At 41.0% G+C, this 19419-nt stretch overlaps 1 protein-coding gene across 1 annotated transcript in view; it reads right to left on the bottom strand.

Annotated features, from left to right (window-relative positions):
• Positions 1-18704, bottom strand: part of PCSK1 (proprotein convertase subtilisin/kexin type 1) — a 31210-nt gene extending 12506 nt beyond the window's left edge. The window contains exons 1-9 of the mRNA XM_021381391.1: positions 18510-18704; positions 17489-17593; positions 14089-14199; positions 11879-12025; positions 11372-11448; positions 9243-9331; positions 4950-5122; positions 2245-2457; positions 922-1022 (exon numbers count right to left, since the gene is read on the bottom strand). Of these exons, the coding sequence (XP_021237066.1) occupies positions 922-1022; positions 2245-2457; positions 4950-5122; positions 9243-9331; positions 11372-11448; positions 11879-12025; positions 14089-14199; positions 17489-17593; positions 18510-18689 (1196 nt within the window). The 5' untranslated portion in view covers positions 18690-18704. The remainder of the gene's footprint in view (positions 1-921; positions 1023-2244; positions 2458-4949; positions 5123-9242; positions 9332-11371; positions 11449-11878; positions 12026-14088; positions 14200-17488; positions 17594-18509) is intronic.

Here is a 19419-nt window from a genome sequence, read left to right as displayed (position 1 = left end):
TGTACCTGGTACTGAATTATTAAAAAACAAACAACAACAACAAAAATCCAAAACAACAAAAGACATTGCATGCTTATCCTGACAATACTTCTTCAGGTAGACAAGATTTCTATGTAAACTAAGAACTGGTATCTAGCAAGATTAGAGTCCAATCACTCAAAACTCCTTAGGCATTTAAATTTATCTAGCAAAAGCAGTATTTCCCACCAGTCTTTATGGAACTCGTGTGTGAAAATTGACTGGGCATTTGATTCTATCTGTGATTACACTCCAATCTTTAAAATAGGGTCCTAGGTATCTTGTCTTATATCATCAAAGGATATAAGTATGCAATAGAACATGGAGCCAAATGTACTATTCAAGCACTAAGTCTACGCCCTAACACATGAAGTGAAAAAGTCAGTATCTTGTCTTGTCCTATCCTGCTCCTTACCCCCCGCCTCCAAGTCATACTATCTAACTAACAGGCCTGCAGGGTCTGAACATACCTGCTCTCTGTCTGCTTTGAAAGTCAAGCTGGTGTACCTTCAATTATATGTCTCATCATTGCCAGGAAAGATTCTGCACATTGATTAAACACTTCACTTATACTCCTGCATTCTATTGTCTTCAAATTATGCTCTCTTGACAGAAGTACAGCCTCAATGCCTTTAAGTGCAATTGACTGACTCAGTAAACAATTATCACCAATGCACTAAATGGACTAAAATTCCTTGGTCATTACATGTTACTTATGTTGGTTCTGACTTGCTAGGCAGGTGTTGAAGCACATAGCTGTCTAGTTTTGTCATCAGGTTGAGCAAGACTGACTGACAAAAAGTGGAGCTGCAATGTGATATGGTGTAATTCTGAAACAGGCAATGCCTGAGGGAAGACAGTAGGAAAAAGAAGAGTTTCAATTGTAACTTTGTGACATCTTACTTTGCTTCTAGAGCAAGAGCAAAAATTCCTGCTGCCAATGGTGCAGATGCAGAGGTCCCAGTGTGAGTCTCTGTACATTCATTGTGAAGATCTGCGCTTGTCTGACAGAAAAACAATAAAAAACAGATTGCTTGAATAAACAGTTGTAAATACAGTCATATCCACACTCAAAAACATAACCATGTATTTTTCACTTGGTGCGTATTTATACATTCCTCACCAGCAAAGGGAGGGTTGTTTAAATTTGTTCATATTTCATTCCACTCTTTTTACTTTAACTATATTTTTTGTATCAAAGCGCTTTGTGTTCGAACAAAATACTTCCACACTGAATATCTTATTTTATTCTAAGGTTTCACAATAACTGTTTCAGGCCTACTGGTGAATCATAAAAACAGATCACTGTGTTGGGCCTAGAACATTTAAAATTACTGCTTGCTAGAAAATTACTCATAGGATTAGTATTAGTGTTCTGCTCTCTCTTCAGCAGAAGAACTATAATTTGCAATGAAACATGTGCTTTATTTGGCAATTAAGTACCAAACTCATCTGCCCATGTATCTCTAGATACAGAAAGGGGGAACACTGAGACCTTTACAACTCAGTTCTGAGGAACAGTCTCTTAGGAAGTATTGGTCCCTCAGCTAACCTGCAACAACACTGTTTTAATCTCCATCCACGTAATTCATTGTAAAATTACCATCGACCAGAGCTGAAAAAAATCATAGGTCCTTCAGGATTATTTTATCACAGCAAATTTCTTAAGTACCAGTTATTTCTTGCACAGCTAATGAAGGTACAGGCTGATCTGTCCACTTACTGAGTACCCTTTATAGGTCTGAAAGCACCATTGTTGCTGTCATCAGTAGGAACTGAGGGGCTAAAACTCTCAGAAAAAGTAAGTGTTAGAGTGACAATGTGTACAGAGGCGCTAACTCATATGGGTACACTAACCTCACAAGTTCTTTTTGCATATACTCTAAATCTCTCTTTGTGATGAATGGGATCATGTTCTTGCAGAGACCTCTGTCACACTCAAATGTCAGAAGATTTCAGCATGCTGATTTAATGATAATATCATTAAATATCGGTAATAATGATAGCATTGATACAACAATCAGCCATTGTTTTATAGTAGTAGATGTTCGAGAATACAAACATGTTTTGAGGTACAAACTCCTCACTGTCTACAAATGAAACCACTAAGCATGTAAAACATATGTAAAGCAAGCAGTAGAAACTAAGCATTTAAGAACTCTAACTTGTTATTTACATATACAACACACTTTTATGTTTGTTCTGAATCTGGTAAAAATAACCTACAATTCTTTGGTCAGTATAATCCCCACTGCTGTATGCTGTGGCCAGAGTTGAAGAGCACTTCTCTGCATACCAGGGAGAAAGGCCTTGCTGAGAAGCACTGCTAATGGAGATAGTGTAGATACTATCAGTGTAACCATCACAGTCACAGTTGTCACCCTGACGACCTCCGTTCCCAGAAGCCCATACAAAAATGGAGCCTCTTCCATTTCGGCCCTAGAGGAAATGAAATGTGCAGTTATGAAAAAGATTTCCATCTTCATAGTACATTCTTAACAACTCCTCTTGTCTCCAACACGAGACTCTAATACATCTAACATTTTCAGGAAGAAAAGTACTGTCTTCTATAAACATCATTGAAGACATATAGAAAAAAAATGCTACTTGAGGTATTCTATCTCAGATTCTATAGTACATCCTTAGTTTGTCTGTGTTTAGTGTCCAGGGACAGTAATTTTCCTCAAGACAGGCATTAATGTTAAAAACAGAATCTGTGATCAACAGGTTAAGTTTTCTCACTTGACTGTGTTTAGTTCTGAACATTTGTAGGAAAAACACTCTTTTCCCTTTCCTTTATCCTTTTGCTTTCCTTTATCCTTTTCCTTTCCTTTATCCTTTATTCTTTATCCTTTTCCTTTCCTCTCCTGTCCTGTCCTGTCCTGTCCTCTCCTCTCCCTCTTCTTTCCCTCTCCTCTCCCTCTCCTCTCCCTTTTTCCTTTCCCTCTTTCATTTTCCCTTTTCCTTCCCTTCCTTTTTCTTTTTCCCTTTTTTCCTTTCCCTTTCCCTTTCCCTTCCCCTTCCCCTTTCCATTTCCCTTTCCAGTTCATCAGGAGTTATTCCACTTGCATTTGAGTTGTGGGTAACCAGTGAAAGCAATATATATAATATGACTCTTCCACCAATTTTTTTTTTTTTTTGTAATGAAGTCTTCCCTTGTTAGCACTCGCTGAAAAACAGAAAACCAGAAAGGACATCTGGCTGAAAACCCTCCCTTCTCTTAGAAATCCATGAGCCAGCGCCAGCAGTTTCAGGACGTAATCACTCTCACTCCCTGCTTGGGCCTCCAGCGTGTAGTAAGGAACCATCAGCTAACAACTGATGCTGACAGCTGACAACAGAGCGCTGCAGCAGCATGTGAACCATCACAGCTAGCTATTTAATTCAGACTTCTGCTGAGATAGTCCTTCAGAGGAGAAAATACATTTCATGTGAGGTGCAGAAGTTCATATTTTATTCTTTATTAATGTATGTATATTCATTGGAAACTGCCGTTGAAATACATCCCCACTCAGATAAGATTTATTCATGCAAGCACTGAGTGACATTTGCAGCACTTAAAACATAAAAAATAAAGAAAACAAAAAAATAAACTGCACTCTTTTTGATACACTTGCAAAAATATGAAGGACAACCCACATCAGTTACAGAAAATGAGATAATGTCTTGCTTTGAGAATCAAGGCTGCACTCCAGAAAGGCAATGATATATGTAAACAGGTGTTTGATTTCTGTTGGGGTGCTACTAATGCCTCACAGATGCTTATGGCTATGCACATGCCTAAGTGTTTTATTGGGCCAGCAATAAAGGGGTCAGGGATTAAACTTGACTTGTGACTTGATGGGGAATGGAGAGCATTCAGATCCTTGCCAGAGGAAGCCTGACAAATTAATGGGTAAATTTGTTCCCTTCAGTAAAAAAAAAAAGTTACAAAAAAAAAAAAAAAAGTATATTCTTTACCAAATAACCTGTTCTTTTCCAAGTAAAACCACTGAACACTGGTTCCCTAACTACTGCCTTTTGTTATCCCTCTATTCTTGCAGTGTTCATCTGGACAGAGATACTTGTTATCATAAACCCATTCCTCAACCTTCACCCTTCCCTCAGAGCATGTTGCTTGTCAGACTTGCTTTTTTTCTTCTCTCCTGTCTGCTCTGTTTCCAATATCCTCTTTTGCCTTGCTCCTGTCCTTCATGCGTTCTCCATTTTCCTCCTTTCTTGCCTCTGATTCACATATCCTTTCTATATTAGTGCCTGTCCATCTTTATATATCTTTTCACCTCACTGGCAAGAGCAAAAGCAGCTTTTTGATAGATCCCCAGTAGCTTTGTTAGCATCCCACTTATTATCCAAAGCGATCAAAAGAGCATAACAAAAAAAAAAAAAAAAAAAAAAACCAACTTGTAAAACCACTGTTTCCATTATTCTTCATTATGCATTTTTACTATCTTCATTTTAATTGGAACGTGACATGCATTTACTTATAAACTAATGCAACTAACACAATACAAACCCATCTACAGGGTTCTAAAATGCATCAGTATTTCATACAGCAAAATATTCATGAAGCAGAAATTTTGTATTAAATTTTTATGGGCTTTCAGTGCAGAAATCCAATTACTGTTCAGTGCAAAACAAGTGCCAGAGAAGGCTGGGGGTAGGGTGAGATAGAGGGAGCAGAAGTAAGAATGGAAGAAGAAAGCTTACCTGTGGAGAACAGCAACTAAAACAAGCTTAGAATGCTCTAATGGCACCTTTTGGAAAGTCATGTTCTAGCTGGTAATTTCTGACCAGTATTATTAAAATCTCTTTTCTCCTTGTCAGTTACGTGAATAGACCACCAATCATTTTCGTTTCCTGCCTGAGACAAACCATTTTAAAATTCTGACTTCTGCCACATTTCATTGTATTTTTTTTCTTAAGTATCATACCTGTTTTATCCCATACTCAAAAGCTTTCTGTGCCAGTCTCCCAGGTCCCTCAACAGTTTTACCGTCATCATTCGGGCCCCAGCTTGCACTGTAAATATCCACGTGTTCTGGATTGAAACCAATTGAACTGGCTTCAATAGCATCAGTGACTATTCCGTCCAGCATACGTATACCTTAACAGAGAAAAACAAGCAGATTGTATTTACTTTCTGTTTTCTTCTTCCTCTTTGTTACCTGATCGTTGCGCTTCCAGCAAAATTAATCTAAAACTACTGCACCATGGCCTATTGCTATTCATTTAGATAATACTCAGGACAGTTAATGCCAGTGTAAAATAGTACACTTACCTTTTTTTGCAGAGCTTGGGGCTCTCTACACACATTGAAAAAAAAAAAAAACACTAAAATCTTGATTGCACCTTATTAACTTCTTTTTGCAGAAAGCCAAGAAGATGATGTTCCATTTAGTGTTCCTGTTTTCTTTTTATTACATTGAGCTTCCTTGACTTCATTCTTTTCCTACTAAATCTCTAAGAGACTTCTTTTCTCAAATGGCTATTATATCATTAAAACTAAACAGGTTTTACCAATACTGTTTTTAAGAGTTAGTTATGACTGTTCTGACTGATACACTCGGTCCTCTCTGCCATTAAGCTTGTGCAGCCGTTGTGATGCTATTTCACCTGTTCTTCACCCTTCATCACAAAAAATTCTCATTGCTGTTTTACTACCGCATTTTTTTCCACTGTGAGCAATCCAGAGAGACTAGTGTTATTTATCCATTAACATTTTATTAGGAACTGCATGATCTAATCTTTAGAACAATCCTGAGATCAGAGTTACTTAAAATTCAGTAGCAGACAGTGGCTCATCTGCACTGGATCTCTTGCTCTGCAAACTCTAACTCTGCAGTAGGATTGCTACCACTGTCCAGTGCTGGGTGAGGACAGAAACAGCAGCAGTCTGGCAACGTTCCCACTGTGGTATGCCTCTTGCAGCAACAGTAGCAATATACGAGCTACAGTAGTCAGGATTCAGCCTGTGTTTTCAAGGAATAAATATGCTGGAGTTCTCTTGAACCTGCCAAGTTTGTACTACAGCAGTATGAGTACTAGCAAATTCTGAGTACTCATTTTCTAGTATTTTCCATGGGAATTTTTCCAAAACACGTCAGGAAGAATGTGATTGTTCTAGGCAACTGAAAAAGAAAAAAAACTCTTCCTCTTGTATCTTTGTGCTTCATTCTTCCTTTGCACTACTAAGCACAAAAAGAGCATAACTCTTTGTGCACACAGCTGAACCCTAAGACTCTAAAAAATAACTTGTGAGAAAGCTGAGCTTTATTATTTATTATATTTACAAGGGGAACCTGCAAACAGGAGGGAGATCAACTTTTTACGCAGTCTGATTGTGATAGGACAATGGGGAATTATTTTAAGCTAAAAGAGGGAAGATTTAGGTTATATGTGAAGAGGAAATGCTTGTCTCGGAGAGCAGTGAGGCCCTGGCACAGCTGCCCAGAGAAGCTGTGGGCTCCCCATCCCTGGAGGCGCTCATGGCCAGGTTGGATGGGGCCCTGGGCAGCCTCAGTTGGGGAGGGGGGGGGCACCCTGCCCACGGCACGGGGCTGGGGCTGAGTGAACTTCAAGGTCCCTTCCAGTGCTAACCATTCTATGGTTCCATGATTTTATGGTTATTTTATATGAATAAGTAGCAAAAAGAGACAGGGGAGTTAACTTGCTCAACCACTGATACCACTATCACTCATTAAGCTGCATCAACGTGCATCCTGTGCTTCAGGTTCTAAAAACACCACTTGCCCTCCAGAGGCTTAAGCTTGAAACATTTTGAACACTCCTATTTCAGCTGGCTTAGAACTGTGAGATTCTGTCATAGCAGTGTGCTGTGAGCAAAGATCTGCCTGTGTAAAAATGAGTGAAAGCTTTGGGCACTGGGTTGTAACATATCATGAGATAGCAGCAATGCAGAGAATAGTATACAGATATTTCCCAAACAAGAAGACCAAGCCAACACAGCTGATAAATAATAAAGCAAGGAATAAAACAAGATCACCAGCAATACACTGATAAAAACCGCTCAAAAAAAAAAAAATCACTGTCTTGTCTTTATAATCTCCAGAAATACTGCTTGTTTAAGCCAACCCAGAGATTTGATGACTGCAGTAATATTTCCCTAAGCAGATTCCAATGATGTGTTCTAGCATAAATTCTTCCGCATGCCTTCTCTCATCATCAGTCCCACAAATTCAAAAGCAGGCAAAGCCCAAGGTAATTTCAGAGACTACATACATTTGCATGGCAGAAGGCTATTTTTAGCAGCACTATGTGGGAACTCTCAGCCCAGTCCTTCGTAAAATGGAGCTTCTTCAGCATTTGATTTCCATGGCAGCACCAGAGAAATACTGTAGCATGGTGTGATGGTTAGATATGCATGAAGATATGTACACCTTGCTTTACTCCAAATACACACACATTTCTCAGCTCTAGACAAAACAAGAGGTTCATGTTGAAAGAAACTGAAAGGCGTCACTTTTAAAATTGATGTTAATAAGTATTTGCTTCACACCATACTCAGAAAAGCCTGTGGGCTTCACAGACTCAAGGTGTTGAAAAGACTTGTGCAGACTTCAGAGCAGGGCCAGACATTAATGTGATGAACTGGAAAACCCAAGACTGTTAGTTAGTATTTTTAGTTAGTATTTTCATGTAAAATAGAAAATGATAAATTGACTGTTTTACATTAAGACAAAGTTAAAGCAGTCTCTACTGTGGAAGGTCAGAAGACAGCATACTCCAAGTGTCAGGGTCTCTTTCTCTAAAGCATATATCCCTGACTATCAGAGGCAATGCATTGGCTCTGGACCACTGGATTCATGCAGTATGGCAAGTGATACAAGAAAATAACTGCTTAAAGAAGCCATGCTGAACTAATGTCAAATAGAAGTGTGAAATGCATCATTTCATGCACTTAAAAAGAAAAAAAAAAAGATGTAAAGAAATAAATCCTGCATAGCTTCCATTTCAAAAAAGCCTTCCAGTGACCACCCAGAGCAAATTCCAAATTTAGCCGAATCTTTTGAAGACTCCTCCTACCTTCTATTCCTCTTTGAACATGTATTTATTACATCCCTATCTTAATCAGGCTAGTCATAAACACCAGCTTACAATTTATTTCAGCTTTCGTATTCTTTCTCCTTCCTTGTCCAGGTACAAGCAGATTTCTGGGATTTGGAGTGCTGGATTGCTTTTCCGCCTGTTATTTTCCTTTTGTAGACAAATCCCAGCACAGATTTCTAACATGCATTTGCAAATGAAATCTGTGGAAGAACCTTCTCTGTAGATGCAAGTACCTTAAAACAGGGGCACAGCGGGAGTTCAGACATCACTGCAGCTTCATTCATTTTACCTTGCTTTGAAAATTTGGCATCTTCATCTTGTGAGTGAGATATTTTATTTAAACAGAGCATGACAGAATAATGCATTGTGGCAAAGGTAGACTGCAAAGCTGACATCTGTGACAGCTCAGCGGAGTAAATGGGAACCTATGAACATAAGACTAAAATGGTGGGAATGGCAGTTAACAGTGTCAATTGCCACTTAACATCTCTTTGTTTAAAAGGAAAAATGGAGTAATGGAAAAACTAGGACTGTAACAAGTATCTTCCTCTGATCTAGATAACCATTTACCATTGATACTTCAATCATAACTGTTTCATATATCATTAATGGGTTAAACTTTTAATCACCTCTTCAAAAAATGAAAATACTGACTGATGGGCAAGCACAAATACCTATTTTCAAAATTAATTTATGATGATAGTAGAGAAGTAAGCTGTTGAAACAAAAACCACAGCACTATGAGTATCTTGGCTGACATGACTTTTTGAACTGCGTAGATGGAAATAATACACTGTAAGCAAAGGTGGGTATAAACCTGGATATATTTTCTTCTATTGTGGTCAAATCCTTCTTCTCCCCCATGCCATCTCCTCCCAAGATAACCAGCTATAAGAAGTGAATCCATCATTCTTTTAAAGATACAGCCTTATCTCTGGGTACAAAATAGATTGTTTTCACTATCCATATTATTTTCTTATTATTATTCTCCTGTTGTTACATACTACATGATCTACTTGTATTTAAGTGACAACCAGAATCCAGAAAATATGTTGGACTTTAAGAAACAGTGTCACTGTCCTGTAGCCTATAACTGCAAGAGTGATGTTTCCTGGTTTCCATCCACATCAGACATCTAACTATTCTTGGTTTCTTACCTCCAACTTTAGAATTGTAGGCTACTCCAACTCCACATTTTCTATTGTTGGCTTGCATGGCAATTTCTCCTGCACACCGTGTTCCATGCCTGGATAAATATAGCAAGAATAAATGACCTCTCATAACCCATACACTTCTGTGTAACATACACAAAAACTCATCAGTGACTTTCTTGATGTTGTGGATGTCTTCAACTGAATGTAATGCAGCTATTGAATAGCTTTGGAGTTATATTCACATTAGACAAAAATATTTGTTTTCCTTAGATTTTAGTCAGTATAATTTTATGCATTTAATGGTCAAATAATCATCATGACAAGATAATAAATAACTAATCTAAGCCACACTGACCTATTAGTTAAGCTTATTTTAGCAGAGTATAAGAGTAGTGTAATACTATGGGGCTAAGAAGATGTTAATTTTTTTCAGAAAAAAACATGAGTGAGACTTCTTTAATCACACTTTTAGGTATTTGTTTTTTCTAATGACTGTCTTTATTTAGGATTTAAGAAAGTTAGCCTGCAAAGTATCTTCACCATTGCTAAATTTTTCTTGTAACTATGTATGTACTATGCATGTTGTTGGTTTTTTTTTTTTGGCCATAGGCAATTCTTTACTCTTTGATACAGTAAGCCTTCAGGTAAATGTAACTGTAGAAGAGTTTTATTATTTAATACTACAGATCATTATTCAGTGAACTGTTTGAATGCTTCTGGGCAGAATTCCATTTACTTATTAATAAAGATTAGGGATAATACAGGTAGATATAAGAGATAATATCATCAAAGCAAGAGGATAATGGCCTCTTGCTCTTAAATAACGTTGTAGTAAAGTAGAAACGTCATTTTTCAAATGTCTTGTTCATTGGATATTTATCCATTGATTGACTGTTTTTTTCCCCACACCATGATTTATGTTTTGGATGTTATCATATTGTTTGACAGACAATAAAGAACCAGTCCTTTGGTTTCTTTTGCATCTTCATGGAATAGTGGCATCCTAATCAGCTTAATAAATTGACTTATTCTTTGCACTAGCTTTTAAACCGTTCCACTCTCTTCTCCTTCTGCTGAACAAAACCCTCACAGAACTACTACTACGAATACTCCCAAGTGTGACAGATCCACTATGATGTCTCACTGAGTACCAGAGTGGGATATCAAGAGAACTCCCCACTCCATCCAAGACACACAAGTCCACAAAAGAAACTGGCTGGTGCCTGTGTTCAAGCCTTCTGAAACTTCCTAAGTTATCACCTTGAAGACACTCAGGCCAAAACTGGACTACAATGCTTCCAGACACCTTTTACCTGAAAGATAATCCAGGAAGTGAATGTAACCCTCTTCAGAGTCACAGCCATACAAGAGGATGAAGTCACAAGCATGACTGCACCTGTGCCCATCTGCACTGAGCTAGAATATGAACTATTAGCTCAAAAGGTACTGCCAGAATCACAAACAGTGTCCTAACTACAAGAGATGACCAAGTGGGATGAGGTTTTTTGGGGGAGGTTTGAAGATTTCTCTAAGAAAAAGTAACTTACAGAGCCCCTCACAGGAGATGCATTTTAAGATTCTCAGTGCAAAGCAGGGAAAGTCAAAATCTGCTTAGGTAGATATTATTCTACAAATGCACAAGGGGATATGAGCAGATTGTTCTGTTCAACATACAGAAATATATAGGACTTTACACATACTATGATAAGGAGAAACTCACAATGTGAAAATTGAATTTCTTTAATCTCCAGTTTCTGTGAAAATGCTTATGTGAATGAAAACACAGGAGGTTCTGCCTGAGCATTAGGAAACACTTTTTTACTGTGAGTGTTACCTGAACACTAGCACAGATTGATGAAAGAGGTTGCAGAGTCTCCATCCTCGTGGCACTCAAAAAGCCCTCTGGACACAGTCCTGGGCAACTGTCTCAAAGGGTACCTGACAGAGCAGAGCTTGGACCAAATTGATCCAGATTCCTTCCAACCTCAACCATTCTCTGATCCTGTGGCACAAATTTTCCTTTCATATATAACTGTAATAGGGTTCATAGATACTTCCACATTTGCATGTTGTAACACACAAAGTACTAGTGCACTGTTTTGCTCTCTTCACATGAATGGGAGACTACTCACTTGTTTTCATTTGTTGGGTCATATCTAGGAAACGGATCATGGTCATTGTCATTGAAATCGTAACTTGCCCTTGGATCCTGCATTTAAAAGAACAGAATTAATTGGGACAACTAGGAAATAGATTTTTAAATGCATAACAAAATGGGTTCTAGAGCCTGTATTTATTTACTTGGTGTGTTTCATGTTGACAGCAATCAAGTGCATAGAATTTGATGAACACTAACAATTCCATAAATTTTTCATGGAGCTTTAATAATTCAGCATTAAACCACTGTATACAAACATGTACACAACTAAATCCACTGAGGAAAAAGAAGCTACCTTTGTGAAATAACATTCAACTTCCTGTGACACAGACCAGGCTCCAAAATATGCCTGAGGCAAATATTTCAGTCTCTGTAATGTAGGAGCTGCCTTACAGAAACACAGCAAGATGGAGAAGAGTGTTTGCATATCAAATTTACAATTAGTTAACTTATTCCATAGCAATCTAATGCCCAAACTTACATAGTTAGCATAGATGTCAGTGTGATTCCACTCCAAGCCATCATCTAGTACTGTGATGACAACACCCTTGCCTGTAATCCCTTTTTGCCACACAGGAATAACGTGGAGATCCAGTTTGGGAAGAGATGGAGTTATTCTTGTATCTTGCTGAGGAACAGAATGGATTATAAATGTGTCAATATTTGCATCCACTTACAGCACACAGATCCAAAGACATATTCTAAAGGTTCTTCAAACCATTCCAGTCTGAATTTGAATATTTTGTTCAAACTTTGAAAAAATAAAACAAAAATTAATTTGTTCAAATGCCCGTAGCACCAAAAGATTTCCTCTGTCACCTGGAGCTTCCATCTCTGAATAAAAAGCACCTTCTATTTATTAGAGGTAGGCAACAGAAAGATAGGAATGGTAGAGACGTAGCCATGAACCTTGGAAAGCTAAGTTAATAATCGGAGCTACTAATTATTCTTTTCCCCTGATGAGAAGACAAGTCAGTAAGTAGCCCACAGCACAGTAAGCTGTATTTTCTCCAAATGTATTTTCTCCTTTGACGTTCAAGTTAGCCAGAGCAGAATAATTAATGGCTAAAACAATTAAGGCAGTTGTTTGGCTAGGAACAACCGTGCTGAATCACAACTTTCTGTTTACTACCCTCATTACTGTTCCGGTGGTAAATCAGCTGGAAGCGTGAATCATCTAGAGCTTTCCTTTCTGCAGCAAGTTCTCAGAAGAGTATCTCCTAAGCAAGTCATTTTTCCTCTCTAACAGTAAATGTGCAGTGCATACATCGAATTTAGAAGCTTTGCTTATTACACTATAAAAACAGAGACAAAAAAACCAGCACTTCGTGTTTTTCTGTGCATACTAACTTAGTTGATCACAGGTTTTTAATGTCTTTGTTTCCAAGCAAATACTGGACAAAATATGAGCCTCAGAAGAAGAAATATGTTAGGGCAATTCTTTCACTTTTTACTTTCTTTTCTGACTGCTGCTGTTCAGGCAATTTTTGAGGTTTCAAGTTTTGTTCCCTAGAACCCAACAAAAAACATTTTTTTTCCTGGTGATGGGTGAAGACATGCAGAATAGAAGTTAAAAACTGTTGCCATTAAATCAGATAATAAGTTATTTACTACAAGGCAAAGATAGCATTTTGGAAGAAACTATTTGAAGCATTTATGCAGTTAGTCAGAAAAAATCAGTGTGTACTGCAAACAAGGGTAAGCATCATAGTTTCCCTTTCTCATATGGGTAAACTGGAGGGAAAAGGAGTGAAAATCACAGGAAGGTGGAAAGTGGAACTATGTCTCTTAAAGAGCAGGACATTGCTTTTTTCACCAAAAAAGATTTTTTGAACTCAGTGTGTGTTGGTGCGTTTGTCCAATACAGACATCTTGGATACTTCCTGCTTCCTATTGGAAGTAGGCAAACAAGCAAACACATTCTCAGCTTCAAAGAAAAGTAGAATTCTTAAAGATAACCATTTTCCATGTTGAAAAGAAGTCTGAGGTAATTTTCAAGGAAATATTTTATGCTGTGTGTTTTATAATTTACTTTTTCTAGCTCAAAAGGAAGAGAGGGCAAAGCGCTGTGCAAACAGCCTAGAGTTTGGTCAGGTTTCTCCAAGCTGAATTGAAGAAAATAAAGTACTTCCAGTCACTTGGGCTGTGTTTGCACTTTGAACATCTTTCCTGCTACAAACCTTTTAACCCATCCCCATTCAGAGTGAAAACACTGGCATCTAGACTGAAGCTACAGTGAGATGCCTTGTGGAAATACAGACTCTCAAAAGAAATTGAACAAAATATAAGTGATTAACTGTATTTCTGACTTGTCACATTCAAGCCAGAGAGGTCAGAGAACTTCTTTTCCTTGAGGCTCTGAACACATGAGCCATACAGAATCTCTTCTACTTTCATCCTAGACCAAGAAGTTCAAAGTGCCTGTAATATCACTGCGTACGCTTTTGTTTTCTTCTGGAGTGTGCTCTTCACACTATCAATTTTAATGAAGAAATATGCAGCCAGCTTCAGACATGATAAAGGAATTCTTACATGCTGACAACAAACATTTTTAAGCTATAACAAAGGTTGATTTTAGCTAATATATTGTGTTCTATTATCAAAACCTCGCTCTGATACTAATAAAATAGTACAGATGATAGCAGAACTGAAATTCGTCACCCCCAATTCCACAACAAGGTAAATTCTTACCAGGTACCACTGCTGATTCCACATGGGATCGTTGAAGAGATTCTCTGCTGAGTCCGTCACAGCGGCACGCTTAGTTCGCTTTTTTTCATATTGCTGCTCTGCCCATGACACCTGCGGTTATTCATATAAATGTGAGAAGTAAGCCATATACATGGGGACTATCTTAGCCTAGAGGATAAGGGGCTTCCTCACACAGAATAATACTGATGCCTAATGCAAAAAGCAACGTCTGATGCAGAGAGGAGGATGATTTATTTTGTAGTACAGTGTACTATAGGCAAGGGGACATCATGAAATCACCGTGCAATGCAATTAAAATCATTAAGTACAAGGTAGCAGTCGAGCCCCTGTGAATGCCAAACAAAGCAGGCTTTTATATCAAATGTGTAGTACAGTGAGAAGGTTATTTAAGCAGCAGTAGTTATAAAAAAAAGCAGATCTACAGCCTGCTGCTTTATCCTACCTTCATTCTAATGCCTATCATCGACTAGTAGTAGGAGTTCAAAGAAAAGATGAAAGATTATCTCAGGCTTTAGTCTAGCAGTCATATCTACAGTGTTGCTTGTAGCCCAGCTGGACCTTCAAGTCTCCTTCCCATTGGTGTTTTGAGGCATGATCAGTTAGTAAACTACGAATATTGGACTAATTTCATCACTGGCATAAGTCCTCTTAATGCAGTTGTGAGCCAAAACATTTCAGTGTGTTTAGCTAATGCATCTTTACATTGATGACACTTTACACAGTGCGTAGCATTTGCACATAAACACAGCATTCTCTAAGTCACAGGGCTACACTTTAAAAATGTTTCTCAATCTTGCTCCTTTCAACGCATTACTAAATCCAGTTCAAACCACTCTGACAGCCATCTCTGTCATGTGCTCCTTTTGGAAATGGGAATAAATGTTACCCACTGCTAGCATGTGGACAGTCACTCTGACACAGACTGAGGCGATGCTTTCCATCCCAATTTCCAAACAAGCAAAGCAAGCTCACGTTCAGGAGACTGGCAAGGTCCTGCTGTGAGCCTCAGGTGGAGACTGCTTTGGATCTAAACCTTTTGCTTTAAACTTCTGAATAGATTTCAGCATTTTTGTCTGCTGTCATTCCGTGACTTTATGGTCCTTACATTTATCACCATATCTGAGTATAACAAGAGTGAGTTGGAAACCATTATAATAAGGATATGTACTGAGTTGATTTAAAAACTTTTTTTTTTTTTTTTAGGAGAACTTAATGAGAATTCACTGCAAGAACATAAACCATTAAAAACAGAAGCTACACCAGACACGTATACTGAAAGCTAATGCTGTTCCCTCTGCTATATATTTAGAGCTAAAACCCCTAAAAAGCACTGTTAGTCACAGAAGACGAATATGCCAGTGCAAGGGTAAGCATTCTAAACTGCTTTACCGATACGCAGGGCTGTGTGTGCTTGTGCCCAGGTTACAACAGTTACCTTTATCTCTTCTCCATGCCCACAGCAAGGCTTGGCCTCTTCATTACCCAACAGTAATTAAGAATTGACAGCTTCCATGCTCGCTGTTTTTGATGTGGACAACTGCTCTGAGAGAAATGAGCTGGAACTACCAAGCACATATGTCTGACAAACAAGCCAAACGTTTGTCACTCAGCAGCTGAGCAAGGTTCAGGCTATCCATCCATTGCAAGAGTGGACGGTCATCTGCCAGATCTCCACTCACTGGTATGTAAAGCAGTGAAAATGATTGAGATCCAGGTCCTTACTGCTAGAAGTGAGTGAACCAAATAACTGTATCCTTTTGAAACATTCAGTGCCATCACCTGTTCTACAACAATCTCTGGGACACCCATAGCAGATAAATTTGCAGGGTAGAGGCAAGATTTGCCCCCCAACTTTCAGTCTTAATGTGCTGTAAGAATCACAAAGGTACTACACAAAGAAAAGCAGGATTGTCTTCTCTCTCCCTCCCTTTTTTAAGAAGGAATTTAACTCTTTTTAATGGGCTGTTGCTCTTCAGAGGAAAGGTCCGCATATAACTACACAGCATTGCATGCTTACTTTGTGTTTATATAATTACATAATGACATAATTATACCTCATTCATTCACATAGTTAATTTGCATACTAGATGGTAAATAAAAGGGAAATTGGAAGAAATTTAGCAAATCACCTGCAGCACTGTGAAGCCATTTTTGAGCTCTAGGTATGTAAGTCTACAGCAATGTTTGGCAGTAAAGTACATAATGCAATTGCTTCCACTCTGCTTATGACATTAGAATTTGGTATATTAAACAGAGTCATATTATCCTGCATAGCAGACGCATTTGTTGTATAAATCCCAAAAAACAAACAGAATATCTCAACTGGGAAGGGACCCACAGGGATCATCGAGTCCAACCCCTGGCTCCACACAGCACACCCAAAATTTAAGTACTGCATCTGAGAGAGCCTTAATCAAAACACTTCCTGAACTCCAGCAGCTTGGGGCAGTCGGTAAAAATTAGAACACATAAACTTTATTGATGATTGCTTATACTGAACTATGGCTTTGCACATTCCCAATTTAGAATATTTCACCTAGAAGACTTTAACTGTTATACCAGTGTTTGAAAGGAGGTAGACAGGAATGGAACAGCTCTGAACCAGAACACACAAAACAAATACGCTGCCTCGCCCCCTCCCTCAATTCTTCACAAAATCTTTTCTCCTAGGTGACATTTGCATCCAAAAACTTCACTCACATAACCAGTTACTTGCCCTCAAGTGATTTGTCCTTACATGACACAAAATGCTCACAGTGGAGATACTTGACATTTTGGACCACTGCTGCAATAAAGCTGATTTGAAATTCAAATGTCATTGTTCTGATATGTGTCTGATACTGTTTGACAGCATCCTGCTCTGTTCCTTAAATGTGTTACCCACCGTACTTCCTCACTATGTTTACAAGCAAGGGAGCTTCTCTCTTAAGTACAGGCAAAGAAATGGGGAGCCTGCTCTATGGGTCATGCCTTAGGTATAGTCTATGGATCTAGCAATTCCTTTTTTTTCCCTCAATATTCAATCACATTAAATCAAATCTAATTTCCATAGCAATTGCACAGGCATGGCCTGTTTGCATCTACAGATTTTTACATTAAACTCTGTGGTTCCTCATTCATAGTTTCATCAGCAACAGAACTGAGATTCCAAACCTCTGCAGTGCTGCGTATCTGAAATCCGCATCTGGAAAGCACGTACAAAAAATGTGTCAAGAGGATCAGACTCTGCTCGTTAATAACAGAATAAGTATTATTCAACACAAGGCGAATGCTGAATGCATCAGACTTGCAAAGTGAGAAAGGTCTGCCAGTGACCTCATTAGGCAGCAGCAATACGCTGCTGGAACAGACAGAGGAAAAGAAGGGATGCAATACTCACCCGCTCGTCATCAGAAAGCCTCTTGGTGATGTGAACGGCACTTCTCCGGGACCGCCGTGGATGGCTCCTATGTCTGAACAGGTAATGATTTTTGAGTGACCCAATCTGCAAGACAGAGGTGCACCTTCACTCCAGAATGGTGTTTCCTTACAGCAACACATACCGATACTCACAACCAACAGAACTGCTTTGTGCCTGAAAGGGCAAGGAAGCAGCCTTTAGCTGTGTTAATCTGAATTAAAACACTCCTCAAGCACTTAGTGCTTGTCACAGCCTTACCACAGAAGGTATGGGGGAATAGTTTCATTTACTCTAACGAAGTTGCACTCATTAGTAGTAGATCGGTCAGTACAGCAGTGCTGCTCCTGCAGTAGTGACCAGCACCACCACAGACAGACTGAATGACTGATAAGACAGACTTACTGACAGAACGACTGACAGAGCGGCTGACAGACACTGAATGACAGACTGACAGCCTGGCTGCAGACAGGCTGACTGACTGACCGACAAACTGACAGACCAGCCGACAGGCGGACCGACAGACTGATCGACCGACCAACAGAGTGACTGGCTGACGGACAGACAGACAGGTACAGCCGCGCTCCCACAGGAGAACAGTTTCATCCGCGGCACTTCGCGGGGCCGCCCCTTCCCGCGGCTCAGGCGCAAGAGCTGCGTGCAGCTCCAGGACCCGCGCCGCTCCGGCACCCGCCGAAGGGGCGCTATCGGCGCGACCTGCCCCGGACACCGGCCGGAGGAGGGACGGAGCTGTCACCCACGGGCGGTTACTCATCCCTGACAACGCTGACGTCACGGCATCCCGAAAAAGCGCCGGGAGGGCCTGCGGGAGAGCGGCCCCGCGACGGCGCCCCAGGGCGGGGTGGGGAGCCGGGGGACCGAGCGCCCTCCCGCCCGGAGCCCCCGGGCCGCTCGCAGGGACGGTGCCCGCAACATCCCCGAGCCCCGCGGACACCGGCTGGAGGGCAGCCGCAGGGCTCCCCGACCCGCCGCCTGCCCCTACCTGCCCCACGAGGTCGTAGTCTAGCTCCTCCGCGATGGCTCTGGCGGCGTCGGGGCCCGCCGGGACCTCGGCCGCCCACTCATTGAGGAACTGCCGCTCGGCGCCGCCGCCGCGGGCCAGGCAGCAGGCGGCCAGCAGCGCCAGGGCCGCGCACCGGCCGGCTCGGCGGGGCCCGTCCATGGCTGGGGGGCGGCGGGACGGCGTTGCTAGGCGAGCGCTGCCCGGCTCGGCTCGGCTCGGCTCGGCTGGGCTTGGCGCGGCGCGGTGCGGCGCGGCACAGCTCAGCGCGGCTCAGCTCGGTGCGACTGCCCGGGGCTGCGCGGCTCCCAGACCCTCCGGTGCCGGAATGGAAATGAGTGTTTACACGTCAAAACGACGACAGCCATCCTGACGTCAAGTGTACCTGGCCCCCGAGCGGGGTGGTGATTCCCCACGGGGCGGGCGCTCAGACGGGCGGCGGGGGCGACGCCCCTGGGCCGCCCGGGGGAGGGGGGGGGAGGCTGAGCCCGTTGCCGTGGTGCGTGCGGAGCCCGCGGCGGAGTGGCCCCGGGAGGGTCGGGAGGCGCTGCGCTCGAATCCCCGCAAGAACCGGGAGAATGGAACGTGCGCTTGAATGGAGCTCCCGACCCGGGACTGCCGGGCTGAGCGATGCGCATCGCTGCTTCCAGCCCCCATGGGGATGCGGCGTGAATTGGCGCTGCTGCTCAGTCTGGCGGGGTGCCAAATGTCCTCACCCTGAAATGGGACTGCTGAACGGGGGCTGAATTTAACTTCTGTTCAACTTTTAAACTGGACACTTGAATGCCAGAGCTTTAACGCTGCTTGCGGTAGTGTGGCAGGTACACCTACCCAGCTCCTCGCTGGCTTTTAGAATAGGAAGGTGATGGAAAACATAAATGCGAAACGGAGT

This window comes from Numida meleagris, chromosome Z (genome assembly GCF_002078875.1).
Source record: "Numida meleagris isolate 19003 breed g44 Domestic line chromosome Z, NumMel1.0, whole genome shotgun sequence".
Lineage (NCBI taxonomy): Eukaryota > Metazoa > Chordata > Aves > Galliformes > Numididae > Numida > Numida meleagris.
This window is presented reverse-complemented; position numbering and strand designations above follow the sequence as displayed.